Source organism: Passer montanus, unplaced genomic scaffold (genome assembly GCF_014805655.1).
Source record: "Passer montanus isolate IOZ18808 unplaced genomic scaffold, ASM1480565v1 scaffold37, whole genome shotgun sequence".
NCBI classification, from domain to species: Eukaryota; Metazoa; Chordata; class Aves; order Passeriformes; family Passeridae; genus Passer; species Passer montanus.
The window spans coordinates 4,205,012-4,232,210 of record NW_024368485.1 but is presented as its reverse complement, the minus strand read 5'-3'; the positions used below and the strand labels follow the sequence as shown (position 1 = coordinate 4,232,210).

General features: G+C 51.1%; 2 protein-coding genes across 10 annotated transcripts; both read right to left on the bottom strand.

Moving 5' to 3' along the window:
* Positions 1-355: 355 nt before the first annotated feature.
* On the bottom strand, positions 356-9,396 carry GZF1 (GDNF inducible zinc finger protein 1). Of its 2 annotated transcripts, none has more exons than XM_039716893.1 (6): positions 9,286-9,396; positions 6,799-8,042; positions 4,426-4,520; positions 3,684-3,851; positions 2,895-3,052; positions 356-1,905 (listed from the first exon to the last, which is right to left on the bottom strand). In XM_039716893.1, exons 2-6 carry the CDS (start codon positions 8,028-8,030, stop codon positions 1,594-1,596), a joined length of 1,965 nt encoding a protein of 654 aa, XP_039572827.1. In that variant the 5' UTR covers positions 8,031-8,042; positions 9,286-9,396; the 3' UTR covers positions 356-1,593. The 2 variants fall into 2 exon arrangements, with proteins under 2 accessions (XP_039572827.1, XP_039572829.1); XM_039716895.1 differs by having other exon boundaries at positions 1,765-1,905; positions 2,895-3,077.
* A 138-nt stretch (positions 9,397-9,534) lies between these two features.
* On the bottom strand, positions 9,535-17,899 carry LOC120505929 (zinc finger protein 431-like). 8 transcript variants are annotated; one of them, XM_039716889.1, is made up of 9 exons: positions 17,815-17,899; positions 17,416-17,593; positions 17,139-17,234; positions 15,066-15,977; positions 13,647-14,489; positions 12,697-12,791; positions 12,002-12,169; positions 11,313-11,470; positions 9,535-10,080 (listed from the first exon to the last, which is right to left on the bottom strand). In XM_039716889.1, exons 4-9 carry the CDS (start codon positions 15,974-15,976, stop codon positions 9,838-9,840), a joined length of 2,418 nt encoding a protein of 805 aa, XP_039572823.1. In that variant the 5' UTR covers position 15,977; positions 17,139-17,234; positions 17,416-17,593; positions 17,815-17,899; the 3' UTR covers positions 9,535-9,837. The 8 variants fall into 8 exon arrangements, with proteins under 8 accessions (XP_039572823.1, XP_039572819.1, XP_039572824.1 ...); XM_039716885.1 differs by having other exon boundaries at positions 17,167-17,234; XM_039716890.1 differs by having other exon boundaries at positions 17,483-17,593.
* Positions 17,900-27,199: the final 9,300 nt, after the last annotated feature.

Sequence of the window (27,199 nt, the reverse complement as noted above, 5' to 3'; positions counted from 1 at the left end):
TAAAGCTCATCCTGGTCCAGGGACACCTTCCATTATCCTGGCTTGCTCCAAGCCCCATGAATACTTCCAGGGATGGGGCAGCCAGATTCTCTGGGAAAACTCTTCCAGGGCCTCCCCATCCTCACAGGGAAGAATTCCTTCCCAATAACCCACCTGAATTCTCCCTCTGTCACTGGGAAGCCATTCCCTCCCTCTTGTCTTGTCACTATAATTCCTGATGAAGAATCTCTCCCACTTTTCCTTGTAGACCCCTTCTGAGGTTTCCAGGGAAGCTTCTTTTCTCCAGGTGAACTTTCCAAGCCTGTCAATATCCCAACGTGTCCCACTGGATACGACTGAGTCACTGGGAGGTCTCCATATTCCATATTTTAATAGGAACAACTCAAACAAGTAACTCACTTCCGTATGTTCGCAGAGTACAAAACATTCCCTGGCCCCAGATCCAAGTGCTCAGCCCTTAAATATATCTACAACCCCTTTCCTTCCATTGGGAATAACTGAGCTCCAGCAGGAATAAATATCTCAAATATAACCTCTTGGAAATGTCCTCTGGTACAAAAATTCCCTTTTTTCTAGCTTAGAATTCCATGAGAACACCTCCGCCATCCCTTTATCCCAAAAAATAGCTCTGTGCCACAGGTGGGGGGGTGTCTTTATTGCTGGATCTCACCAGGCTGCATTGTGCTTACCTTTCCCAAAGTTCTGCTCACAGCTTCAGCTGAGGAATTGCTGTGGGAATACTACAGGAACAGGCAAAGAAATGGGAAAAAGAATGGGAAAAGCTGTGGGTTTTTACACTGGGAAGCCCATCCCAAGGTTTGAAGCATTAAACCGTAGCACAGTGTTGCAAAAAAACAGGAGTCAGCCCACCTGGAACAACACTCCAAGGCTCCTTCCCTGCCCAGGGGAAATCCCCCAAATCCTATTCCACAGGAATGGAGCAGGAAAAGCCTCTGAACTGAGCCCCTTCCAGCACAGCTCCTTTTCACAGTCTTTCTTCCAGGAGATGTCTTGTTCTCCTAACTGCCCAATTCCATGGGAGCTGGAGCAGCTGGAGGGTGAGAACTGACAGGATCCCAGTGCCAGACTGCTCCAGTTTCCCTGCAATTGTAAAATCAAGGAAGCAGCACTTGGCTGCCACCTGCCCCTTTTTGCTGCTCAGAGACTCCAAACTCCTGGAATGAAACTCCAAAGCTGCTCCCACTCTTTGGGATCTTTGGCAAAAGCAGAGGAAACCAACATTTCCTGAAAAGCAAATTTAGCCAGACTTCTCCTGGATGAAATTCCACTGGGGAGAATGCAGCAAATGTCACAGAGAAACATCAGTTCTCCTGATTGTCCATGTGGCATTGAATTCCCTGGAAAACAAACCTGCACCAGCAAGGTACCTGAGCCCCTGAATTCGCAGGGGATCAACTCCCACAAATTCCCTGGTGTGGTGCCACCCTGCCCAATCATCAGGAGATGGAGCTGGGGAAGGGATTTCCAGAGGAAAGCTGGAAATCCACTCATTCCCAGCTTCTCACCACCAGCCTCCCTCAGGCCAAGGACTGTACAAGGGGCGCAGCCTAAGGAGCAGGAGGCAATCCCAAATTATTCCATGTTCACCAGGGCATGGAGCTGGGGCTGCCCAGAGTCCGTCTGTGTGTGGAGCACGGTGAGTTCTCCCAGCAGGGACTCCTGTGCTCCAGAGGCCTTACAGTCCGTGCTGGAATTCCCACTTCCCGGGACTGCTGCCAGGCTCTGGTAGGGGCTGTTCTCTGGGAAGGACAGCAGCTTTTCTGGGATTTTGGGGGACACCTCGTATTCCTCATCGGGAAGCTCCGTTTTGTGCCCCTCGTCATTCTTTGTGGCTCCTTCCACGATGACGAGGAAGGACTTCCAGGGGGTGTTTTTATCATGGATCTGCAAAGGAATAACCAGGAGAGAGAAGGTTGGATATGGGATGACAAAGTCTGGAACAAGCTTGTATTTGATGTTGGTAGAAAAGGTTTTTGTTTTGGAGTCATGGAATGGTTTGGGTTGGAAGACTGGACCGTAAAGACGATCCAGTCCCACCCCCTGCCATGGACAGGGACACCTTCCCCTGTCTCGGGTTGCTCCAAGCCCTGTCCTGGGCTGCTCCAAACCCAACCTGGTTTTGAACAATTCCAGGAATGCAGAACCCACAGGTTTTCTGGTGAAACTGTGCCAGGGCCTTCCCAACCTCCCAAGGAACAATTCCTTCCAAACATCCCACCTAACCCCAACTTCAATCACAAAAGTTTTTTGTTTTGGAGTCATGGAATGGTTTGGGTTGGAAGACTGGACCGTAAAGACGATCCAGTCCCACCCCCTGCCATGGACAGGGACACCTTCCCCTGTCTCGGGTTGCTCCAAGCCCTGTCCTGGGCTGCTCCAAACCCAACCTGGTTTTGAACAATTCCAGGAACGCAGCACCCACAGGTTTTCTGGGGATACCACGCCAGGGCCTTCCCAACCTCCCAAGGAACAATTCCTTCCAAACATCCCACCTAACCCCAACTTCAATCACAAAAGTTTTTTGTTTTGGAGTCATGGAATGGTTTGGGTTGGAAGACTGGACCGTAAAGATGATCCCACCCCTGCCATGGACAGGGACACCTTCTCCTGTCTCAGGTTGCTCCAAGCCCTGTCCAACCTGGTTTTGAACAATTCCAGGAACACAGCACCCACAGGTTTTCTGGGGAAACCATGCCAGGGCCTTCCCAACCTCCCAGGGAAGAATTCCTTCCCAAAAACCTCTTAACCCCAACTTCCATCAGTCGGAAGTCCGCTCTGGGCTTGTCCCATCAATCCCAGGGACCGTGGCTCGGAGGAGCCGTGGCAGCGCTGCCGGGCTGTGGGAATGGCAGTGCCAGGAGTGCGGGACGTACCGAGGTGTGCCGGCGCAGCGTGGATTTGTCGGTGAAGGTCCTGCCGCAGGCGTTGCACATGAAGGGCTTCTCGCCGGTGTGGATGCGGTGGTGCCGCTGCAGCGCGTTCAGCTGCGTGAACTGCTTCCCGCACTGGTCGCAGCAGTACGGCCGCTCCCCTGGGAATGCGGCATGGGAGACAGGCTGGGAACGCGGGCAGAGCACAGCTGCTGTGCCTCGGGAATGCCCAGCCACCCCCGGCTGACAGGGAATGGCCAGGGGAACGGCCTGCTGGTACAGATGTCACACTGCACCCACCTGGAGGCAGCAAGCTCCTCCCAGCCCCTTAAAGCTGTGCTGCCACTCTGTTTTCCCAAGGATTTTACATTAGAGACTCAAGTCCTGGCCAGAATCCAAGTATTCCTCCCCCTTATTCACTCTTCTCTGAGCAAGAACCCCTGAGCCACTCCCAGCCCCAGGATCGCTCTGAGGACACCAAAAACTCCCAGTTTGGAAACAGATCCCATTTTCCTCCCTCCCTGGATAAACCTCTGGAGCTACACCAGAGCTCTCCATCACCAACGATCCTGGCAGCTTATTAAGGTATCTCCACAGCCTGTGGAAGCATTCCAGGGAATTGCTGTCACTCAGAACCAGTGGGAGAAGGGGAGAACACAACACATCAAGCAGTGCACACGGGGAAAAACCTGGCTGAGAATTCCTTGCTGGAATATTGCAGTGGTGAGGGGTGTGTACCCAAGAAAAGGAGCACATCCTACCTGTGTATCCAAGAAAAGTGACACATCCTACCTGTGTGGACTTTGATGTGCTGGTACAGGGAATTCCGCTGGGCAAAGGTCCGAAAGCAAACCTCACATTTGAAGGGCTTGGATCCCGTGTGGATCCGGTTGTGGTGTTTCAAGTATTCCTTGGAGGCAAAGCTCTTCCCACAGGTTTCACACATGAAAGGCCTTTCCCCTAAAAAAGGGGGAAAAGGAGCATTAAACCAGCAGAGCTTTGGGAACGCTCTTAAATATTCCACAGAAATTCCAGAGTGTGTCCTCACTGTGGGGAGGTCACCCAGTTCTAAACCATTCCATGGGCAGGGACACCTTCCCCTATCCCAGGTTGCTCCAAGCCACTCCCAACCTGGCCTGGAACAATTCCAGGGAGGGGTAACCCACAGCTTCTTTAGGAAAACTGTTTCATTCCATGGGCAGGGACACCTTCCCCTATCCCAGGTTGCTCCAAGCCACTCCCAACCTGGCCTGGAACAATTCCAGGGATGGGGAATCCACAACTTCTTTAGGAATACTGTTCCAGGGTCTCACCACTCTCACAGGAAGGAATTTCTTCCCAAAATCCAATTTAAATCAACCCTCCCTCAGCTTCAGATCACAGGATATCCTTGGGAACCTTTCTCAGGCAAATCCCACCTAGGAGAGTACAGTATCTCGTTTTATCCATAAAAATGTGGACAAAAAGCATTTTCTGAAGGCAACATTTCCCCTGGAATGTTTGGGATTGGATTTTCCCAGTGTTCCAGCCTCACCTGTGTGGCAGCGCCTGTGGTAGATGAGCATGTGGTTCTGGGTGAAGCGGGCCCCACACTCATCACACACAAAGGGCTTCTCCCCCGTGTGGATCCTGCAAGGAAAAAGGAATGTTGGAACTCCAGGATGAGCCTTTCCCTCATTCCCATTGAGCCTTACTGCTGGGTAAACACCCACATCCAAAAATGTTACGGTCAAAGCAAATTTTTCAAGGTGACATGCAACCAAATCCCAAAAATTCTCTCCAGGCTGTGGCGCCAAATCCTTTGGGATATGAGGGAAAGTGTCTCAGGGGGTTGGGATGGCTGCTTTTCCTGGAGAGGCACAAAATACATCCCCAAGGATGAGAAATCCCCACCACCGGCTGCCACCGCACCCAAATTAAGGCAGCGTTGAGTTTCCAGTGTCCAAAATTCCTGAAAGGGCTCTGCGAATGGAAAAAAATCAGGTTTAAACCCTCAGAGAGGATTTTTTCCCTCATAAAAATGTCTCTGTCCAAAGACAGATAAAATTACTGATAAAATCAGGTTAAACCCCTCAGAGAAGATTTTTACTCTGATAAAATGGTCTCTATCATGAGACAAGCTAAAATGACTGATAAAATCAGGGTCAAGCCCCACAGAGTTAATTTCTGCCCTGATAAAAACACCTTCAGAAAAATAAAACTGATAAAATCAGGCTCAACCCCTCAGAGAGGATTTTTTTCCCTGATCAAAATGTCTGCTCTGAGACACATGAAAAAACTGATAAAATCAGGTTAAAGTCCCTCAGAAATGATGTTTACCCTGGTAAAAAACACCCTGGGGCAGATAAAATAACTGAGAAAATCAGGTTAACCCCCTCAGAGATGATTTTTGACCTCAAGAAAAGGGCTCTGCCCTAAGACTCATAAAAAAAGGGATAAAATTAGGTTAAACACCTCAGAATCTACTTCTGCCCTGATAAAAATGCTCTCAGAAAGATAGGATTGATAAAATCATGTTAAAACCCCTCAGGGATGATTTTTTCCCCAATAGAAACAGCCTGGGAGAGATAAAACCCAGCAGGTGCCGGATCCGCTCCGTGTGGGTGACATCGGTGACGCGCCACCTCCTCCTGTTCCCAGATCCATTGTTTTCCCTACTTCGCCCCCAAATCCCATTTTCCCATTGAAAACCCTGCCAAATCCTTCCCAAATATTTCCACACTTGTCTTTGTATTTAGTCTAAGGATGTGCTGGAGGAATCCCACCTGGATTTCCCCACAGCACAGGCCTGGCCCATGCAGGATATGAGGAGAAAACAAGGATTTGGGAGGCCCTGAGGGCCAAACCCTGTATCAGGAGAAAACAGGGATTGGGGAGGCCCTGAAAGAGAAAACAGGGATTGGGGAGGCTCTGAGGGCTGCACCCCACATGAAAACCGGGATTTGGGAGGCTCTGATGACTGGACTGCATTTGAGGAGAAAACAGGGATTAGGGAGGCCCTGAAAGAGAAAACAGGGACTGGAGAGGTTCTGAGGGCTGAACCCCACATGAAAACCGGAATTTGGGAGGTCCTGAGGGCTGAATCCTCCATCAGGAGAAAACAGGGATTTGGGAGGTCCTGAAAGAGAAAACAGTGATTGGAGAGGTTCTGAGGGCTGCACCCTACACCAAAACAGGGATTGGGAAGGCCCTGAAAGAGAAAACAGGGACTGGGGAGACTCTGAGGGCTGAACCCCACATGAAAACCAGAATTTCGGAGGCCCTGAGGGCTGAACCCTGTATCAGGCAAAAACAGTGACTTGGGAGGCCATGAAAGAGAAAACAGAGATTGAGGAGGCCCTGAAAGAGAAAACAGGGATTGGGGAGAGAGGCCCTGAAAAAAACCCATGGATTTGGAAGGCTCTGAGGGCTGTATCCCATATGAGGAGAAAACAGGGATTTGGGAGGCCCTGAAGGAGAAAACTGGGATTTGGGAGGCCCTGAGGGCTGCACCCCACATGAAAACAGGGATTTGGGAGGCTCTGAAGGCTGCACCCCATATGAGGAGAAAACAGAGATTTGGGAGGCCCTGAAAGAGAAAACAGGGATTTGGGAGGCCCTGAAGGACTGAACCCTGTATCAGGAGAAAACAGAGATCTGGGAGGTCCTGAATGAGAAAACAGGGATTGGGGAGGCTCTGAGGGCTGCACCCCACATGAAAACAGGGATTTGGGAGGCCCTGAAACAGAAAACAGGGATTTGGGAGGCTCTGAGGCCTGCACCCCATATGAGGAGAAAACAGGGATTTGGGAGGCCCTGAAAGAGAAAACAGGGATTTGGGAGGCTTTGAGGACCCCATTTGAGGAGAAAACAGGGATGTATCAGGCCCCGAGGGCCACACCTCGAGCCCGGGCGAAGCCGCTCCTACCTCATGTGCGTTTTCAGCGCGGAAGGCTGGGAGAACTTGGCCTGGCACTCGGGGCAGCCGTAGGGCTTGTGGCCCGTGTGCGTCCTCTCGTGCAGCCGCAGCGCCGTGCGGGAGCTGAGCCCCTTGCCGCACTGGTGGCACTGGTGGCGCTCGCCGCCGCCCTCGTGCACCTGCAGCACGTGCCTCTTGACGTCCTTCTTCCTCTTGAAGCGCTTGGCGCACAGCTCGCAGGGGAAGCGGCGCTCGCTGCTGTGCACGTGCCGCTGGTGGCTGCGCAGGTTGCAGCGGTTGGCGAAGGTCTGCGCGCACGTCTCGCAGCGGAACTCCAGCGCCGAGGCGATGCCGTGGCTCTGCTGGATGTGCTTCAGGAAGCTCTTCTCGTACAGGAACTCCTTCTGGCACGTGCCGCACTTGAAGGCGCCGCCGCGCTTCTTTCTGTCCTCCTCGCCCCTGGGGAGATTTTCCTCGGGGGAGCTCTCCTCGGGTTTGCCGGGGTTCTCCTCCTCCTCCTCCTCGCCCTTGGGCTGCTTCTCCTCCTCCTCGGCGTTCCGCTGCTGCTCCCGCAGCCTCCGGGTGTATTTTTTCTTCGGGATCTCCACGAACACCTTCCTGCCGGCCAGCCGCCCGCTGGCCCTGCGGATCTTGGTGTAGGGAGCCTTCAGCACTTCCTTCTTTTTGTCCAACTTCTCCTTGGACTTGGCGGCCGGCCCCTCGGGAGGCGCGGCGGCGGAACAATCCGGAGAGTCCCGCTCGGCCTTCGCCGCGGGCGCGGCGCCCTCCTCCTCGGAATTCTGCGACTCCGAGAAGCTCTGCAGCTCCAGCAGCACGGACTCCAGCATCTGCTTCTTCAGCTGGAAGCAGGTCTCGGAGAGATCCAGGCACTTGAGCTTCTCGGCGATCTCCAGCATGCGCTGCACCCTGTCCTCCTCCACCTCCACGCGCGCCGTGTAGACGAACTCCAGGAAGGAGGCGAAGTCCGCCACCCGCACCTCGTTGAGGAACACGTTGCTGCGGGGGCCGTCCACGGGCTCCTCGTTGAGGAAAACCTCCTTGAAGAACTTGCTGGTGGCGGCCAGCACGGCCTTGTGCGCCGGGAACTCGGCGCGCACGCCCTGGTACTCCACGCTGACGGTGACGTCGCACAGGTGGCCCAGCAGCCGCAGCTGCTGCATCTCGTTCAGCAGGTTGATGGGCGAGGACTTGGACTCCAGCAGCACGGGGTTGCTCTCCATCTTCCTCCTCCCCTGCCAACGACACCCCCCCCGGGTCAGCCGGCGGGATTCCGCGGGGTTCGCGGTTTCGTGGAATCGCTGGGGTCGGGAAGAGCTCCGAGATCGTTTAATCCGACCTCAGCCCGATCTCCAGCACCTCAAGGGAGCCACGAAGTGAACCTGAGCTTAAATCCCAGCCCCAGTTTTCCATGAAACCCTCTGGGCTATCAGGACCTGGGATAGGGATGGAGCAAACAGAGCTGGCACCTGGAATTAAGGAATGGCTCCTGGCCTCACCAGGCGATAATTGGGATAGGGATGGAGCAAACAGAGCTGGCACCTGGAATTAAGGAATGACTCCTGGCCTCACCAGGCGATGGTAAAAGGAAGGCAAGACTAAGCAGGAGTTCACTGCAGTGCTGAAAACCTGCCTGAAAATGCTTTCCACATGAAATTCCAAGCTCTTACGTGATGGATAATGGCATTCACACACTGAAAATCCCCAAAATGATGGGAGTTCCTCACAATGGACTCACAGCCTGCACATTCTGAAGGCCCATTTCCAGCCTCCCATCGGGCCCTATTTCTCGGGAATGTCTGAAGCTGCTCCAAAGCTTGTAAAAAAAGTGGAAGTTTTGGGGTGTTTTCCCAAATATCCAACCCCAGAACAAACCAGGTTTCTATGGATTTAAAGGTGCTGTGAGGAATCTGTTGAGTCTAACCCTGTTCTTACTGAAATCTGAGGAATTTCTTTCCATGTCCTGGGAATTAAGTGATGTCTCACCACTGCTTTACAAACAATCAGTGATACCAAAGCGCCACTTTTTTTGCCCCAATAAATTGATTTTTAACTACTCCTCGCGTTATTTCACAACCACCCCTCTAATTCCATTTGAGCACTGTCCATTTCTCAGGAATAACTCCTCTTCCAGAGGCAAAACTGGCTGGAAAGAGGCAAAAAGCTCCAGCCCCAAGGGGAATGGGGAGAGGATTCCCAGGCGGCTGCTGCTGAAGCCATGGAGAACCCACGGTGCCCACTTCCAATCCCATCTGCAAAGGAGCCTGGATCACACGGGAATGCTGGGGTGCGGGAAAAAGGGGAGAGGAAAGGGGGGAAACAAGGAGGGGAAGGGGGGAGAAGAAAAGGGAAGGGAAAAGAACGGGGGGAAAGAGGAGAGGGAAAAAGGGGGAAAAGAGGAGGAGGGGGGGGAATAAGGGGGAAAGAAGGGAGAAAAGGAAGGCGGGCGGGTCCAGCCCGCCATGGCCCCGCACTCACGGCTGCCGGCACGTTCCCGGTTTGTTCCCGGCTCGTTCCCGGTTCGCTCCCGGCCGCCGCTCCCGCTCAGCCCCGGGCGCGGCCGGAAGCGCTGACGAGCCCCGACCCCGGCGGAGGCGCGCCGGAAGTGACGTCACGCGGCGCGTCGGGTGTTGCTAGGCAACGCGGCCTACCGCGCCCCCGGCTTTGGCATTCCCGAATCCCGGCGTTTTCCCCTGGGAAATCCGGGCGAATGAAGGAGGGACGGGCTGGGCGGCACTGGCAGCTTTATTAAAGGAGGAATTGGTGGTTTACAGCGGCGGCACCGCGCTGTGTTTGTATAAACACACACCCCGCCCTGCCCATTCCCAATGGGATGCTCCCACAGCTTTGGGAAAAACAAACCTCTGGACAGATGGAAACATTTCAGTGGAATAAATACCCTCATCAGGAATTACCCCTTTAGCACCTGCAATGCAGCTGCAGTGACCATTGGGAATGATTCCCTGCATTCCAAAGGGCAACTCCCACCATTCCGCCTCCAAGCGCCCATTTTTGGGTCTAAACCTGACTTTATAAGTACAAAAGGGAGGGGTCGGTGTCCCCGGTGTCCCCAAGCCCAGGTGTCACGTGTGCTGCTGCTGCTTTAGCACTTCCTGGTTTATAAAGTTTCCCGTGGTCAACTGTCCAAATTTCCGGCACGGGATCCCCTCCCGGCTGCGCTTCCGCTAAAGTCTCTATTTTGGACCAATTGTGGTCCTTTTTTTGTGTCAGGTCGATCAAGAAGCTTCTCCAGTGAGCGTTCCGGTCATGGATCTGGGAAAAAAAAAGGGAGTGGGACAGGAAAACTGTTAGATCTGCCAAATGTTGAACTTCATCCACAGCTAAATCCAACAAGTTTGGGATAACTCCATGATCCTGCGCTCCAAGTCTCAACTCAAACACAAACAAGGCTCTTTTGCCAAATCCGTGCTGAATTTCTGGCTCTGCTGCCATGGAATGCATCCAAAATCAGCTGGAATTTCAGCACACAGGCAAAATATTGACTTGGAGCTGGAAGGGAACCTCCTGTTCTGTCTGTGCTGTCACTTCCAGGACCTGGAGGCCGCTGGGAAGAGCTGAGCTCAACATTTTCCAGCTGGGAATGTGTAAATTCCTGTTAATATGCGGCATGAGACTGGTGTTACGAGGCTGGAATGAGGGTTAAAACATTGGGAGATTCTGCATTAATCCATAAAAAATCTAAAATCCCGAGTCCTCCCCCAAACATTTTCATGGAATCTTTTAGAGGAAAAGATCTCGGAGATGACGACCATTGGGAAGTGCTGTATCCAGCCACTTCCAGGGATGGTGACCATTGGGAAGTGCTGTATCCAGCCACTTGCAGGGATGGTGGCCATTGGGCAGTGCTGTATCCAGCCACTTCCAGGGATGGTGAACATTGGGAAGTGCTGTATCCACTCACTTCCAGGGATGGTGACCATCAGGCAGTGCTGTATCCAGCCACTTCCAGGGATGGTGACCATTGGGAAGTGCTGTATCCAGCCACTTCCAGGGATGGTGACCATCGGGAAGTGCTGTATCCAGCCACTTCCAGGGATGGTGACCATTGGGAAGTGCTGTATCCAGCCACTTGCAGGGATGGTGGCCATTGGGCAGTGCTGTATCCAGCCACTTCCAGGGATGGTGACGACCATCAGGAAGTGCGGTATCCAGCCACTTCCAGGGATGGTGACCATTGGGAAGTGCTGTATCCAGCCACTTGCAGGGATGGTGGCCATCGGGAAGTGCTGTATCCAGCCACTTCCAGGGATGGTGACCTTTCCCCCAGGGCTGGGAGATGACAGGACTGGCAGCCAGCACCGGGAGCTGCCGCACCGTTGGAGAAAAGCTCCACAAACTTCAGGAACGATTCTAAGATGGCGGCTCACCGCCCTGCCCTGAAACTCATCCCTAGCACGGCCCCTCCCGAGGGCTGGGAATTCCCGCAGCCAGGGTGGCTCTGGAGGTGGCCCTGAGGACGGGGAGGGTCCCGGGGGATGCCGTACCGCCGCGTGCCGGCGCAGGGTGGACATGTCGGTGAAGGTCCGCTCGCAGGCCCGGCACTTGTAGGGCTTCTCGCCGGTGTGGATGCGCTGGTGCCGCCGCAGCGCTCCCTGCTGCGTGAAGGCCTTGCCACACTGCTCGCAGAAATAGGGACGGGTCTCTGGGAATGACAGTGCCGGCAAACACGGCGTTAGGGGCACTCAGGGGAGAGCAGCCGGCTCTTGCCTGGAAGTGTCCAAGGATGGAAGGGGCTTGGAGCAAGCTGGGAGAGTGGAAGGTGTCCGTGGCATGGGGGGAATGAGATGACCCCTAAGGTCCCTTCCAATCCCGACCATTCCATGATAAATATCTCCCAATACCTGTAGCCAAGGCTACAGCCATCCTCTACTCAAATCCAGGCCTCAGTTTTCTAGGATACCACGCAACGCTCCCATGAGCCAGGGCCAGGATGAGCCCTGAACCGAACGTCCATCCTTGGACGTGTCCAAGGAATGCCTGGACATGGCACTCAGTGCTCTGGGCTGGTGACAAAGTGGGGACTGGGCACAGCTTGGACTCAATGACCTTGGAGCTCTTTTCCAACCTCAATGATTCTGGGATCCCCTAATTCAGCAGTGGGGTGGAATGTCCCCATCCACACTGGGAGGTACCACAAAGCCACCATCTTTTCCATTCCCAGCCTTGGAATTACCTGCATGGACGTTGCTGTGCTGGGCCAGGGAGGCTCTGAGTCCGAAGGCTTTCCCACAAACCTCACACCTGTAGGGTTTGGCTCCCAGGTGGCAGCGCTTGTGGCACTTCAGGTACTCGTTGGTGGCAAAGTGCTTCCCGCACACGTCACACCTGAAGAGCCGCTCTCCTGAGGGAAGAGAAACCGGACGTTGGGAATTCTCCCAGGAAAATTCTGTCCTTCAGAGTCAGTCTGCAAATCACAGAACCCAGGCTGGAAAAGGTTGATCATCGAGTCCAACCTGCGCCCAGTCCCCACCCTGGCAACCAGTGCCACATCCAGCTGTCCCCTGAGCACATCCAGGCACGGGGACTCCATCCCATTCCAATGCCTGATAACCCTTCCCATGAAGGAATTCTTCCTGAAATCCAACCTGAATCTCCCACTTGAGGACATTCCTCTCATCCTATCACTTATTCCTTTGGAGCAGAGCCCAAATTCCCCCTGACTCCTGTCAGGGAATTGTGGAAAGCAACAAAGTCCCTCCAGAGTCTCCTTTTTTCCAGGCTAAAAGTCCTTTTATCCCTATAAATTCCTTCCTGGTACTTGGATACTCTTCCATTAATTACAAAAAATTTTTTAAAAGGGCATTTATTTCATATCTTAGCAACAAATCAGGAGGCATGGGAAAACCACTTGGAATATTTAATTCCCACCTGTGTGTGTCCTTTTGTGGCCGGTGAGTTTTCCTTTGTCGGCAAAGGAAGCGCCGCAGTCCTCACAAATGTAGGGCTTCTCCCCAGTGTGGGATCTAATGGAGAGAAAACACCAAAGATTAGTAATTAATAAGGTCTTCATCCCTAAAATAGTGGATTTGAAACAATGTTTGGGTTTTAAATGTAGTGGGAAAAGAAAATTCTGCTCCCTCAGAAAACTGAGTGTTTCCAGGTACAGGCACTACAATCCAGGTGTAAAACTCCCATTTAAAACTTACATTTTAAAATTCAAAATTCCCATTTAAAATTTAGCTTTTCCTCACTTTCAGGCCCTGAAAAATCTCTCTTTTTTTCCCAGACAGCTCAGAGCATGGGAAAAGAGAAAAAAGGGGAAATAACAGAAAATTACAGAGATTCAGAAAAATCTGAGCGTAATGTTTGGTCTTAACTTATTCCAACCCAAACAGGGCGATGTCCAAAATCATTTCTGATTTTGAGCTGTCAGGACAAAGGATTATCATCAATCTTGCTCTGGAGAAAAATGGGAAATTCCATGGGATGATTCACCCTCTCCTGGGAAAAGGCACATCCACACAGACATCACCAGGGAGCAACTCATCCCGTCAAGCTCCAGCTGAGCGGCGCGGATTTGGAGTTGCACATGGAGATGAAATCCCACGGCAATTCCTTGCTCTGAGAGCGAGGATGGCTCAGGGTCTGTTTCTCCAGGATGCCTGACTCACTCTTCATCACTGAGGGCCATCATGGGATTTTAGAGCCTGTCCCAAATGACGGGTATTCCGTTCAAGTTTGGACAGGGTATCCATGTCGAAATCCCGACCACGAGAAACGCAACGTGGAGCCAAAGCCTTTGCGTAAGGGAATTAATCACGGATCCCACTGAACCCGATATCCTAAGGGGCAAGGAATGGGCATGGCTGGAATCTGACCTGGTATGGATCTTGAGCTGGGAAGGCTGAGCAAACCTGGAGTGACACACGCCGCACTCGTAGGGCTTCTCGCCGGTGTGCGTCCGCATGTGGAACACCAGCGCCGTGCGGGAGCTCAGGATCTTCCCGCACACGGAGCACAGCGGCCGCTTGGCCCTGCCCTCGTGCTTCCGCATGGAGTGAGTCCTCACATCCCGCTTCCTCTTGAAGGTGGCCTGGCAGAGGCTGCAGGAGAACCTCCTCTCCTCGCTGTGCACGCAGGCGCGGTGCTCCTTCCAGCTGGTGTAGCTGGCGAAGGCCTTGCTGCACACCTCGCAGCGGTACACCTTGCCGGGCAGGCTCTGGTGCACGTCCCGGCAGTGATCCACGTATTTTTTCCGGGAAACAAACTGCTCCTGGCACTTGTCGCAGTGGATCACGTAGATGGATTTCTTGTTGGCCACATTTTTACCGGCCTTCTTTAGCTTAAACCCTGGTTCAGGTTCTTTGCTTTCCTTCTCTGTTGAGGCGTCATCCTCCTCCTCCCCAGAACATTCCTCGTTGTCCCTGCTTCCTTCAACTTCCGAGTATCCTGTGTCATAGTCTCCCTGCTCTTCACCCTTCACGCTCATTCCACCTTCGTCTTCATTCCCTTCTTCAGCTTCCTGGGATTCCTCTTGCTCCTTGCTCCTTTCTGCTTCAGCAACAGATGAACTCCCACCATCTCCCTCACACCCTGAGGTTTCCGGCGTCCCATCCCAAGCCTCTCCGTCAGGACCTTTGTCACAGCTTGTGGGGTTTGGTGGAACCACCATCCAATAGACAGGCAGGAGTTTCCTCTCTTGCCCAGACTCATGGATTTTCCTGTTAAAAATGGAGGACAGCTTCCGTTAAGTTTAATTGAAACTTATTAATTGTTTAACTGTTCTAATTCAGGCCTTGGGGGAAGAGTCCTTGCCTTGGAATTGTTCCTTGCACCATCTAAGAAATTCCCAGCATGTTTGGAAAGCCTGAAAACAGGGAGATTTTGGGAAGAGTTGGACCAGATAATTAAAGAAAATTAAAATGCCTTAGTTCATTAAGATCTGTATTTTTCACCTGACCAGGAATGTAGGATGGACTTTTCCTCCCAGGCCATGAAATTATGGATTTAAACCAAAGGAAATAGAGAATAAATGCCCAGATAGAGACACAAAATTCCTACTTAAAACCCCAAATCTGAGGATTCCAGAGAAATGTGGTTGCACAAGTCCCCCTTAATCCAATGGGAAACTCCCTAAACTGCCCATTTAGGAGACCTCATCATCCGCACTGCAAAGCCAAGTGAAAAATCCCTATTTCAACACGCCTCGAGTCAGATCCAAGGAATTCTGGAACTAAGGCAGGGAGGACTCCAGGCATGACTGATCCCAAGGAAGCGCATTCCCAGGAATGCCGTACCTGAGGTGGGAGGTGTAGGCAGCCCTGTGGGCGAAGCTGGCGGGGCAGCGCTGGCACCGGAAGGGCCCGTCCCCGGTGTGTGTCCGGATGTGCACGGCCAGGCCGCACTTGGAGCTGATGGCCTTGTCACAGTAGGGACACGCCTGGGATCCCTGCTTCCGCTCCTGCCCCCTGCGGAGGGAATGACCATCCTTGTTTTCCAGGCTGGTGACATCCACACCCAGGCTGGTTGGGGAATGTGGCTTGTTGCACCTGGGCAGCTTTGCCGGCCTGGATTTTGGGGATGGAAAAGCTGTGGCCTCCTGCTCCAGGCCTCCTGCTTGGCTTTCAATGAGCTCATAGCCTGGCAGCAGCTCCTTATGTTTCTGCCTATCCCAAAGTTTCCTCTGCATGGGAATTGCCACGACCTGGGAAGAGTTCCTGGGGTTTTCCTCTTGCTGGATACAAGGCCACTGTGATCCCCTATTTTCACCCCTCTGCCCTTTCAGGTGGAGGCTCAAATCCAAGCCCTTCCTGCCCTCTGCCTTTACTTCCTCACAGATATCAAGCAAATCCTTGCATTCCAGCCTTTCCGCTATTTCCTTCATCCTCTGGAGTTTTCCCGCCTCGATCTCCACCTCTGCTGTGTACACAAACTCCAGGAAGGAGGTGAACTCCTCGGTGTAGATGTCCTGCAGAGTCACCGTGCACTTCTGGGCGTCCAGCATCTCCTGGTGCAGGAAAAGCCCCTTGAAGTAGTTGCTGGAAGCCGCCAGGACGGCTTTGTGAGCCAGGAATTCCTCCTGAATTCCCAGGTGTTGGGTGAGGACTGTCACGTCGCAGAGGTGCCCGAGCTGGTACAGGGAATGCAGAGCCCTCAGGAGGTTGGGAGCAGCAACCTTGGACTTCATCAGGATTTTCTTCTTCTCCATCCTGCCAGAAGAAACAGAAAAATGTTGGAATGATTCTTCCTATCTTTCCATTCAAGTATGGCAGGGAAAGCCCAGTGGAATTCCATGCCCTAATTCCTTGTTCTCCCTTCACAGGTGGAATTGTAGAACCACTGAGATTGGAAAAGACCTCCAACCTTTGATGGAGCACCACCACCTGAACTAAACCATCTGCCAGGAGCAGGAAATTCAGCGAATATGGGCAAAAGAGCGTTTTCTGAATTCTACTGGAAAAGGATTGCTCACATCCAGATTCCTACTGGGTAATTCCCACAGCCAGCAGGGATCTCTGCAACGCTCCCAACCCAACACCTGCCGACTATTCCCATGTGGAGACACAACCCCAGCACACTGGAAGCAGCGCAGATCCCGAGGTTCAGCTCCAAAATCCACAGGAGCTTCCAGCCCACCTGCTGCCTCCGTGTTTTCCAGCAGGAAATCCTGGTTTGTGTGCAGTGCTTAGAGAAATCAATGAGAGCAGCACGTGCTAATTTCCTGCTGCTCCTTTGCGAGATTCCCATCTGCGATAAGATCCCGATCCGCGCTCCCACGGGAGCTCCTCTAACACCAGGATCTGACACGGAGCCCGATGGGAGAGATAAATTCCAAGATCATCTCTGAGGTCAGTTGCTTCTGGATTAAATCCCCCCAGCAACTGAAGCATCTTTCCACAAATCCATCAATTCCCACTATTTTTTCCTTCAGAAGAAAACCCTGAGATTTTCCCATTTGGAAGCTGATCTTCAGTTTTCCAAAGTGCTGCCGAATCCTTAAGTCTCCAAAACACTCACTCCAAGGATTTAAACAAAAACCCCACTTCCTCCTCATTTCATGGGTTTGTTTGTAACTTCTTTCCAGCTTTTTCCCTGGCAGTTTAGGAATAAATATTTTTAAAATGTGTACATGCATGTAAGGTTTGCATAAAGCATAATTAATCCAAGAGATTATTTGCAAAGACACTTTAATTGCACCAGAACTGATACAAAACTCAAACTGTATTTCAATTCAATTACGGAGTTCCTGATGAAGAACTGGAATAGGTGCAACTGGAATTGGTACAATTCCTTTTAAAAATAAAGCCCAACAGTGGCCTGAATCTCTGAGAAAACATTTATATTTGTATACTTTTATAATCTCCATTTACCTGCTGGAAAAATTTCTATTTTATCCACCTGAAAATCTCCATTTATGCTCCAGAGCATCGCTACTCATCGTCCAGAATCAATCTCCATTTATTCTTCTGGAAAAAAAAAATAAAATTAAAATCTCAATTTGTGCTCCAGAAAAACCTCCATTTATGCTCCAGAGAATTTCCATTCTCCCTCCAGCAAACTGCTGGAGCAAATTCCTCTAAAAGTCCTGAAGTTTGGAGGGTTTTTTTGGAAACACAGAGCACTTGGGTGTCTCCCTAACCACGTTACCTTCGGGACACCCCTGGGAAGGCTCCTCCCCCGCGGAATCCAAGGCTGGCCCAGCACCGGAGCTCACCATCCTCTGGGAATGCCGCCGCTCCCTGCTGCTCCTCCTGCCACTGGCGCAGCCGGGATCATCTTCTGGGTTTTGAAAGCAGCCACAAGATTTTTATCCGTGCGCAGATACCTGGGAAAGCAGAGACAGGGAATGTTTATCCCAGCGCTCGGCATAAGCGCGAGGCTCCGGGACATGAGGGGTCACCTGTGCGCTTCCGGAGGCGGCAGCAGCCGGAGATCGCCTCCCGCCCGGCAGGAGCAGCCCAGACCGCTCCCGCCGCTGCCGGGGGTGATTCCCGGCGCTCCCGGGCTCCATCCCGAGGGTCCCTGCCGGCCCTGGCCCGCCCTTACCCCGCCGCCTCTGCCGGCTCCCGCCCGAGAGCGCCATGGCGGCCGCGGCCTCAGCGCCTCAGCGCCGCCGCCATTTTGAGTGTGGGCAGGGCGTTCCCACAGGACCGGGAAAAAACCCTTAAAACCGCGCCTTAAACCGAACCGAATCCCCCAGCCCCCCAAAAAACCCATTCCCCAAACGACCCGTTTTGGAAAGAGTTTGTTTTCACGCTTTCTAAAAGCTGGGTTTTATGAGGTTAAGTGACCTCACTGATGCGTGTCCTCAGTTTGCTGGGGCAGATCCTCAGGCTCTCCCAGTGTGGATACTGGGATGTCCGTGAGGATACTGGGACATCCACTGTGGATACTGGGAGATCAGTGCCGGAGTTAAGAGAGGTGTTTATATAAATCAGTATAAAGTTCTGAACTTTAGCGGGATAAATCTGGGATTAGGAGAAACACAGGGTCTCCCTGTTTCTTCCCACTGATGATTCCATATTCCTGTCTGTTGTCACATGAAATAATTTCAAGGTGGGTTACCGAGCACTTCCAATCTTTTTTTCCAAGATAAATTCCTCTTTTGAAGCTTTTTTCCCCCCCACTTAAGTGCAGGTTTTAAATTCTTCACGTTTTAACAGCTTGTTGAAATCTTGGATGACTGTAATTCCCTGAGGAAATGTAAAATAAATTCCTCCATAAAAAAATAAATCAGGAAAGGCAGACATCTGTGTTATCCACGTTTTCTATCCTGATTATTTTGTTTGTAGCCAGGGAATGTTTCTATTGTCCAGACACAGCTTTTGCAGGGGGAAGAACGAGCAGCAATATGAATGATCCGTGTTGAAAATGTCAGGATAATATTCCTGTATCTTCGTACGAAGGAATGGTGTTTGCTTTTCCTTTATCGGAAAACTGGCGTGCACGGCAGCTCTCACCCAGAGGAGTTGGGAAGCTCCCGGCCAATTTAGTCTGAATTCCACAAGGATGGAGGGAATTTCTGGATACACTGCTGGGCAGTATCCATGTGTCCATCCCAGGAGGGATTTTCCCCAAGGCTGGATTTTGCTCTGCTCTTTGCCACCAGTTTTGTTTCTGAGGAGATTCACTTGATTCTCCAAATGTTCCGCATGGTTGGATGTGCTTCAGGGGCTCTCTAGAACCCATGGAATTCTCCATGTCTCTCCTGTGGGGAGAGAGAAGGAAGAGCATCATAGCTACTCTTTCCTAATCCCTAATTTTGGAATTTCAACATGAGGGATGAAACATGCGGGAGGCAGCTGTGGGAGATGCCAGTCCCAGATGTGCTGTCGTGGGTGAAGAATTCCAGGCGCCAGGATGGCGAAATAAAACAACCTGTTAAGCCAAAACAACGAAATCCAGGAAAGAATTGGAGCCTGGGAACTCAGATTTTACCTGAGCACTTCCCTTGGTTGGGAGTGGAGAGATAACTCGGGCTTTGATCGTGGTGACTAAAGCCATGAAAAGAGGGAACATTGGGAGTTGGCTCTGCCAGTCAGGTTCTGCTCCTGATCCATTGGGCCTTTGTGGCTCGAGGTCAGCCAGGGATGGAAGTGTTCCCAAATCCCCCTGGAGCGACGCGGGGGCATTGGCGATTTTGGCTCTTCCCAGGAGCCCAGTGAAACATCCTCGTGTGTTTTCCCTGGATGGATATCCCTTCCTTATGGCTCCACCAGAGGATGCTGCAGGCTTCGGAAAGAGCTGCCCAGACTGTAGCCCTGCTCATCCCTTTAATCCTGAGGAATCCGACCACGGATATCAGCCATGGCACTGCAGAGAGAGCTTCCAAGGAGCCAAGCAAACCTCCAGATCATCCGTGAAACAGGGACAGAGCTTTCAGCATGGGCTAAAAATGCAAATTCCAGGGTAAATCCTGATGGAAAGCACAGAGCAGCCCTTGCTCCGTGTGTCAGCACCGAGCACTGCTCAGCCTCTTGTCCTGTTCTCCATAAGAAATCTTGGCATGGGATCGTGGTACAAATCAAACATCCCATGGATTCTCCCCATCATGTTCAGTCTCAAGGAGCAGGAGTTCTGTATATCCTGGCAGAATGCGTCCAAGATCCCAGTGCCACTTGAAAAACATGGAAACTGAGGGAAGTCCATGTGTGCTTTGTCTGAAAAAGAAGATTTTAGAATCCTGAAAACCAGCAAAGTTTAATTCCCACCAAGGTTCTGGTGGGAAAAACCGGAACACCAGAGCAAAGCAAGGGGGAATAGGAGAAGACCTTTAAGATCATCAAGTCCAACCATCAAATTCCAAGATCAGGGAATGGTTTTGTTGAAAGGGACCTTAAAGATGATCCAGTCCCGCCCCCTGCCATGGGACACCTTCCACTATCCCAGAGGTGCTCCAACCTGGCCTTGGACACTTCCAGGGATGAAGCAGCCACAGCTTCTCTGGGAAACCTGTGCCAGGGCCTCCCCACCCTCACAGAGAAGGATTTTCTCCTAATATCCCATCTATCCCTGCTGTCTGGCAGCGGAAAACCATTTCCTCTTGTCCCATCATTCCAGGCCCATGGAAATAATCCTCTCCATGTTTCTTGTAGCTCCTTCAGGTCCTGGAATGCCACATTTGGGTCATCCCAAAGCTTCTCTTCTCCAGGCTGAACACTTGGAGCTCTGGAAAACCAATGACTTTTACTGATCAAGGAGATAAACGAATTAAATAAAATGTAACTAAATAAAAATAAATAACAAATAAATTAAAAGCCCTTTTCACCCCTCCGTGTTCCCTGGAGTTATGGAGCCAACACTTTGGATGACAACTCCGTGTCCCTGATGTGGGGACACATCCAGGAGTCACTGGAAGGGCTCCCACCAAGGTCAAGACCCCAGTTTGGGAAGGTTTCTCTGGAATGAGCTTGGAGCCAGCTCAGCAGCACCCTGGGCATGAAGGCACCCAGGATTTTGGCTCTGGGCTGTGAATTCTGGATGTTCCTTCTCATTTTTCCTGGGAGCTCATTCCTGTGTAGCGGTGATTGCGATAGGATGTATTCCCACAGCTTCAGGGGAAGAGGGAGTGGGGCTGCTTTGGGATTCGTTCCCTGCAATCCTGACCCCACACTCCTGACAAGTGACGTGCTAGGGCAATGGAAATCCAAATTCTGGGAGTGTATCTATGATGTTTTCCTTCTGGCACAAAATAAATCCTCAGCACAGCTCATTTACTTGTTTATCACACATTTTTAAGCTCTTGGCACTTTGCAAACTTCTTCTCCCAAATATTTTAACCCCTGCTAAACCGTGGGCATCCAACCCAGAAGCTGCCTCTGGAAGCAAAGGATTTTACATCACATTCCATGGATATTGAAGGCCTGATGAATTTTTAACTCCTTAACACTCCCAGTCAAGCCCAAACTGACATTGTTTTAATTGATTTTTAAATAGTGGAGTTCTGGTTGAACTTTTAAATAGTTGAGTCTGGGGATTATGGAATGTGCTAAAGATCCTGTTTCTCCATCTGGGATCTGGAATACAGGTGGATAATGTTTAGTCTCCAGCTAATGGACAGGATGTTAATGCTTTTCCCGCTTGGAAAAGAGCCGCCTCCTGTTTAGTTACAGTTCAATATAAAACAAATATTCCATTAGCAAAAGAAGGTGGGGAGGAAAATCCCCTTCCCCACCCCCCCACAGGGTTCCTTCCAACTCAATATTCCATGATAAAGCTGTACAGAATGCAGAGGATCCCAGGGAGTAAATTCAGCTTAGCACCTTGCTGCCAGCCAGAAGAAATCCAGCAAAACAACCCCCAAAGTTATTCCTAAATGGCAAGAAAAGAGGGAATTCCTGCCAGATGTACGCTCCTGGTGTTCCAAGTCTCCGATTAAAAGAGCTGCTGATTTCATGGAGGTGATTCCGGACAAATTCCAGCTGATCCCAGCTGTTCACCAGGGAAAATTATAAGGAAAATAAATCTAAATACGTCAGATTAAGTGGTATTTTTCCAACAGCTGGCTGTGTTTTTTTGATGTTCCCCAGAAAGCAGCATTCCCTCGCAAGATCCCAAACTTCTCATGCTCCTACAGGAGCCTCTTGACTTTTAGCCACCAGAATTGTCCCAATTTTTTTTTCAATGTAAATATCTGGCTTCCCAGCAATAATATTTATCCCTCAGTGTTTATTTTTCCTTAGTGCTGGGCGCTCACCTTGGTTTGCAAATCCAAATTGTTCGGGGGAAAAAGGAGGAATTTCAGTTTATATCTGCGTCCTGAGCCTAAGTGTTTCCAGGGAGAGTATTCCTGCCTCCAGGTGCTCCTGCAGGGATGAGAAAATGCCCTTTTTTTAGTCCCAGTCTGGGCGTGGAATCTTGGCACAGGAATGACAAAACATGGAAGGAGCAGCTGCCTGGAGAAACAAACACCTGGCAAAATATTTTGGTGAATTTCAGGGTGAGTCATCCTGGGCCTTGCAGGGGAAGCTCGGCCCCAGCTGCAGCTCTGGAGGTTGCCTTTAGTCCCACAGAATCCCGTGGAATTACTGAGGTTGGGAAAGACCTCCGGGATCGTCAAGTCCAGCCTGTCACCCAGCCCAGGAGTGCCACGTCCAGTGATTCCTTGGACTCCTCCCGGGGTGGGAATTCCAAACCTTTCTGTGCTGTTCCAATCCTTAACAACCCATTCCATGAAGAAATTCCCATCTGCCTTCATCTCTTATTCCATCCAGGCCTGTTCCAGGGATGGGAATTCCAAATGTCCCTGGGCAATTCCAATGCTAACGTCCCATTCCATGAAGAAATTCCCATCTCCTTCACCTCTAATTCAAGGACACTTCCAGGAGTGAGCCTCCAAATCTTCCTGGGCAATTCTAAAGCCTGACGACCCATTCCATCACAAAATTCCCATCTGCTTTTATCCTGTTCCAGAGCTGCTCCAGGGATAGTATCTCCAAACTTCCTGAGCAATTCCAATGCTAACACCCCATTCCATTAAGAAACTCCCATCTGCCTTCATCTTATTCCGTCTTTTCTCCTTCCAGCTCTCCTGCTTGGAGAAGGTCTATGCCAAGATCCATCCCCGCAAAGCTGATGGAACACCAGGGACTCATCCCAAGCCAAGTGTCCAAGATGATTAAAATCCCAATTAATCCCTTTTGATCCATCGCCATTCGCTCCCAGCACGGTCATTAGGCACGGTCATTAAGCTGCAGAATGAGACTGGAATGACCACGAGGGTCCTGCCAGCCTTTGGGATGAAAGTGTGGATTAGGGATTTCTGCAGGAGGAGGAGAAGGATTTGCTGAGTTTTCACACTGCTAATTTTCCAGCTTTGTGCTTATCCCTAATAATGATCACAATAATTATCCAAATTGATTCCAGGAATGGCTTTTGGAATCACGTCCACCTTCAAATATACAAAAATCCATCTCCAGAAGTGTTCCCAGACCAACCACTCATCTTTAAAAGGAATATTTTCCCAACTGGGATTAAAAAATTCATATTCCTAGGGAGCAGTGGGGTCGGGAATGGCCGGATAACCTTTGGAAAAGCAGCAGGAATGACTTTGGGTCAGCCCATGAGCTCTTTGTTAAAGCATCTGCTTTTACTCTGGGATATTTAATGATTGCCAGGAATTCCAGGGATGGAGGAATGCCAAGGTGGATAAAGGAAAAGTATCCCTTTGGATGGAGCTGGAGTTCCAAACCCTAGAACATCTCACCACGACTTCTCCCATCTGGATTCCTTATCCCTTATAAATTGGGATTGCAAGGAAATAGGGAAATGTTGCTGCAAGCACGGAGAAGGCTCCAAGTGTGTGGAGGAATTTTATGGAATACCTCTAGGCAAGGCAAACTCCAGCACCGAAAGGGATGGATCCAACCTCTGGGACCTTCTCCTCAGGGAAAACACATTCCATATGGAATTAAAGCAAACAAAAACCTGTGAGCTGGACATAATGTGGCACCTAATTCTGCGTGAAATTCCTTTATTTTTCCATATGGGAACCACAACATCAGATATAGGGTACCCATCAACATTCCAAAGGCCGGTGATTTTATGGATCCATTTTTATGGCTCAGAGGGATCCATGGAGTCAGGAGATTTTCCAGCAGCTGGAGAGTTGGCTCCAGGTTATCCCAAAAATCTGTTGGGAGCACAAGGATAGCTGCAGTGGGGTTGGCAAGCCCAGGCTTGCATGGGAAGCTGGAAGAACATTCCAAAAGATGATGGATCTGTGTTTTTAATGCCTGCCTACTCCCAGGCATGTGAGGACATGGAGCCCCATTTCAGAAAAATAAAAATAGGAAAACAGGTTGGAGCCTGAAGATGTCAGAGAAAAATGTGGGAGAGACAAGGGAAGGAAGCTAAAAGGAAGGGGAAAAAAGATCCCAAATTCCCTAAGTGTCATTTTTAGGTCCATGGATCCGGTTCCAAGGATCCATGCTCATCCAGGAGATGCTGTGGACGCACATTTCCAGCTTCCCAAGGGAACAGGCTGTGGAAAAGTTCAGGAGTGAATCCGTGTGACTCCACAAACACTTTCCTCTCCGGGGCAAAAGTTGGGAATTCAGGACATGCACCTGGAGCTGGGATAGGAGCAGGGAGCCATTTATAGGCCCAGAATTCCCAACTGGAATGCCAAGGTCTGAGCTTTCCCGCCTTTCCCAGAGTTGGGATGAGCTGTGAGGATCAGGTGGGAATTTTGCTCCTCTGGGAAATGGGAATGTATGGGAAGGAAGTAGGAGCTCAGAATTCCAGAATTCCAAGGACAAGGTGCAGGAGCTGCCCCCGGCATGGAGCGGTTGGGAATGGAGCACAGGAGGGTGCCTTGGCACCTCTCCCTTCTTCTCAGCATTCCCAATAAAGGTGGAAAAGCCACTTTGGTTATTTTGCTGGGAAGAGAATTCCAAGAGGAACTCCACACCTTGCTCCTTCCACAGGGGCTGCTCATTCCAAGCCTGGCAGCTCCACGTGATCCAGGATAACCCCTCCTTATCCAGGCTTTGGAAAACTAAAGTTCATCCCAGCTGGATAGCACTGCTTGGGAATTCTTGTGCTGACACATCCCATCCCAGGGGTTCACATCTGGGACACTCATGGATTCATCACCTCACCCCTGAGCAATCCCAAATTCACGTCCAGGCGGGAATGACGGTGGATCACACGCGCTGTGACGGAGGAGGCAGATCTTTTCTGGGGATCCGTGGTCCCTGGAGCTTTTCCAATCCTTTCAAGCTGTTCCCAGTGAAATGCTGGCAGGAGCCAGAGTTTGCTCTGACGGAAAGAGGCTGTTCCTCTAATCCCTTTTCCCAAGAAACTGCTCCGGCCATCCCAGGGCATTCCAAGCAGGGAATGACCGCCAGATCTTGCTGTGTCCAGCAGCAGAAGCTGGAACAGTTCCCTTTGGAAAAGCAAGATGAGGATGTGGAGCTCATGGTAAGGAGCCCTGTTCTTGCTGGGATCCTGGCTGGAGCAAGCAGGAACACCAGGAATGACCCCACTCCACTGTGCTCATGGAATCCAAGAGCTCCTTACCATGGCAACAGAGCTGGGACCACAACTTGGGATTTTTCCAGCAGCTCCGGGTACATTCCAGGCTATTCCCACGGGGAATTTGGGCTCCCCAATTTGGCACTGAGACCTCCAGAGGAGGAGGGAATGAAGCGGGAAGTACAATCCCTAAAATCCCACAGAACTGGGAAGAACAAGTAGCTGCTGTTCCCAGGAAACAGCTGGAATACCTGGAGAGCAATTCCAGGGGGGAAGATGGATCCCACCAGAAGAAACCACTCACTCCTCACCCCTGGAGCTGTGGCTGTTTGATCCTGGGTGGATCACCCCGGGATAGGGTGGATTCTCCACCTTTAGGGAATGGCTTTTGAAATCCAGGTAGGAATGTTTCAACATCAGCATTCCCACTCGGAGCCAGAACTGACAGGGAAATTTATAGCCTGAGTTCCATAGGAGATCAGTCTGGAATGCTACGGATTTGGAAATAAAGATTGGGAAATCAGGCAGGGAACAGCTCCGAGGAAAGGCGGTGCCAGCCCTGCACATTCCTAAAATCATCGGCTGAGCCATGGGATGCCACTTTTCCATCTCTTCCTGTTAAAAATCCTGGAGATGGTGCCTGGTTCCAAGGTGTTGTTCAAAGGGAGCAGTCCTGGTTAGCTGCTGGGAATTCCCATATCCAGGGTAACAGTGGGAAGAGGAGCCATGGGTGCTCTGGCAATGCCAGCAACAAACCAACCAATCCCCTTTAATTGGGATCAAATCCATCCCATCTCTTTTCCCTCTGTTTCTTTGCAGCAGGATGAGAATGACATTCCCATTTTTTTCCAAGTTGCCCCACTTCCAGTTCACACTTCTCACTTCCCTAGGGATAACATCCAGCTCTGGCTGCCCTGTCAGGGTATCCCAATAGCTGCCTGATAAGGCTGTTCCAGCTTTTCCAGGGAATTTTGGGAAAACCACACCAAACCTGGGGTGTTTAATTGGGAAATGAATTGGCTCCAGCAGGATTAATTAATGGGAAGTTTGGCCTTGGCACAGCACATTTCTTGGGAAAAAGAGATCTCCTGGAGCTGAAGGTATCCAGCTTGGATTTAAGCTGGAGCCCTCAGAAAATCCTAGGAGGATTTGGGAATGGGCTCAGCCTTTAGGAACAGGCTCCTGTTTTTTTGCCATGGATTTTTCCCTCAATCTTGTGCATCCAGTGTCTCATTCCCTGCAAAACCAGGGAGGAGGGAATGTTTGCCCAGTGAGGTCAGTGGAAAGCTGCCTCCAGCTGGGATCAGGCCTGCAGGTGGCCGGGAGGGACAAGAATCCAAGGATTTTATCCCTTTGGAAACATCAGCTCTGCTCGGAGCATCCCTGGTTCCTCCCCACCTTTCTCCCTCCGCTCCTTTCAGGATAACAATGGCAGGATCCAGATGCTTATCCGCAGGGCTCTTCCCATTTCCACGCTGGCCTTCACCAAATTCCTGGCCTTGGCACAGCACATTTCTTGGGAAAAAGAGGAATTGGACCCCCAGAGCTGAAGGTATCCAGCTTGGAGCCCTCAGAAAATCCTAGGAGGATTTGGGAATGGGCTCAGACTTTAGGAACAGGCTCCTGTTTTTTTGCCATGGATTTTTCCCTCAATCTTGTGCATCCAGTGTCTCATTCCCTGCAAAACCAGGGAGGAGGGAATGTTTGCCCAGTGAGGTCAGTGGAAAGCTGCCTCCAGCTGGGATCAGGCCTGCAGGTGGCCGGGAGGGACAAGAATCCAAGGATTTTATCCCTTTGGAAACATCAGCTCTGCTCGGAGCATCCCTGGTTCCTCCCCACCTTTCTCCCTCCGCTCCTTTCAGGATAACAATGGCAGGATCCAGATGCTTATCCGCAGGGCTCTTCCCATTTCCACGCTGGCCTTCACCAAATTCCGTGGGGAGGTCCGGAAGCA

Excerpts from the sequence above, each read along its gene's own strand:
- GZF1 (XM_039716893.1), bottom strand. The coding sequence starts at position 8,030 with ATGGAGAGCAACCCCGTGCTGCTGGAGTCCAAGTCCTCGCCCATCAAC. Across the intron at positions 4,521-6,798 it reads GCGCTGAAAACGCACATGAG|GATCCACACGGGGGAGAAGC; the intron begins GTAGGAGCGGCT and ends TTTTCCTTGCAG. Across the intron at positions 3,852-4,425 it reads CCACAGGCGCTGCCACACAG|GGGAAAGGCCTTTCATGTGT; the intron begins GTGAGGCTGGAA and ends CCCCTTTTTTAG.
- LOC120505929 (XM_039716885.1), bottom strand. Across the intron at positions 12,792-13,646 it reads CAGCTCAAGATCCATACCAG|ATCCCACACTGGGGAGAAGC; the intron begins GTCAGATTCCAG and ends TCTCTCCATTAG. Across the intron at positions 10,081-11,312 it reads CCCTGCGCCGGCACGCGGCG|ATCCATGACCGGAACGCTCA; the intron begins GTACGGCATCCC and ends TTTTTTTCCCAG.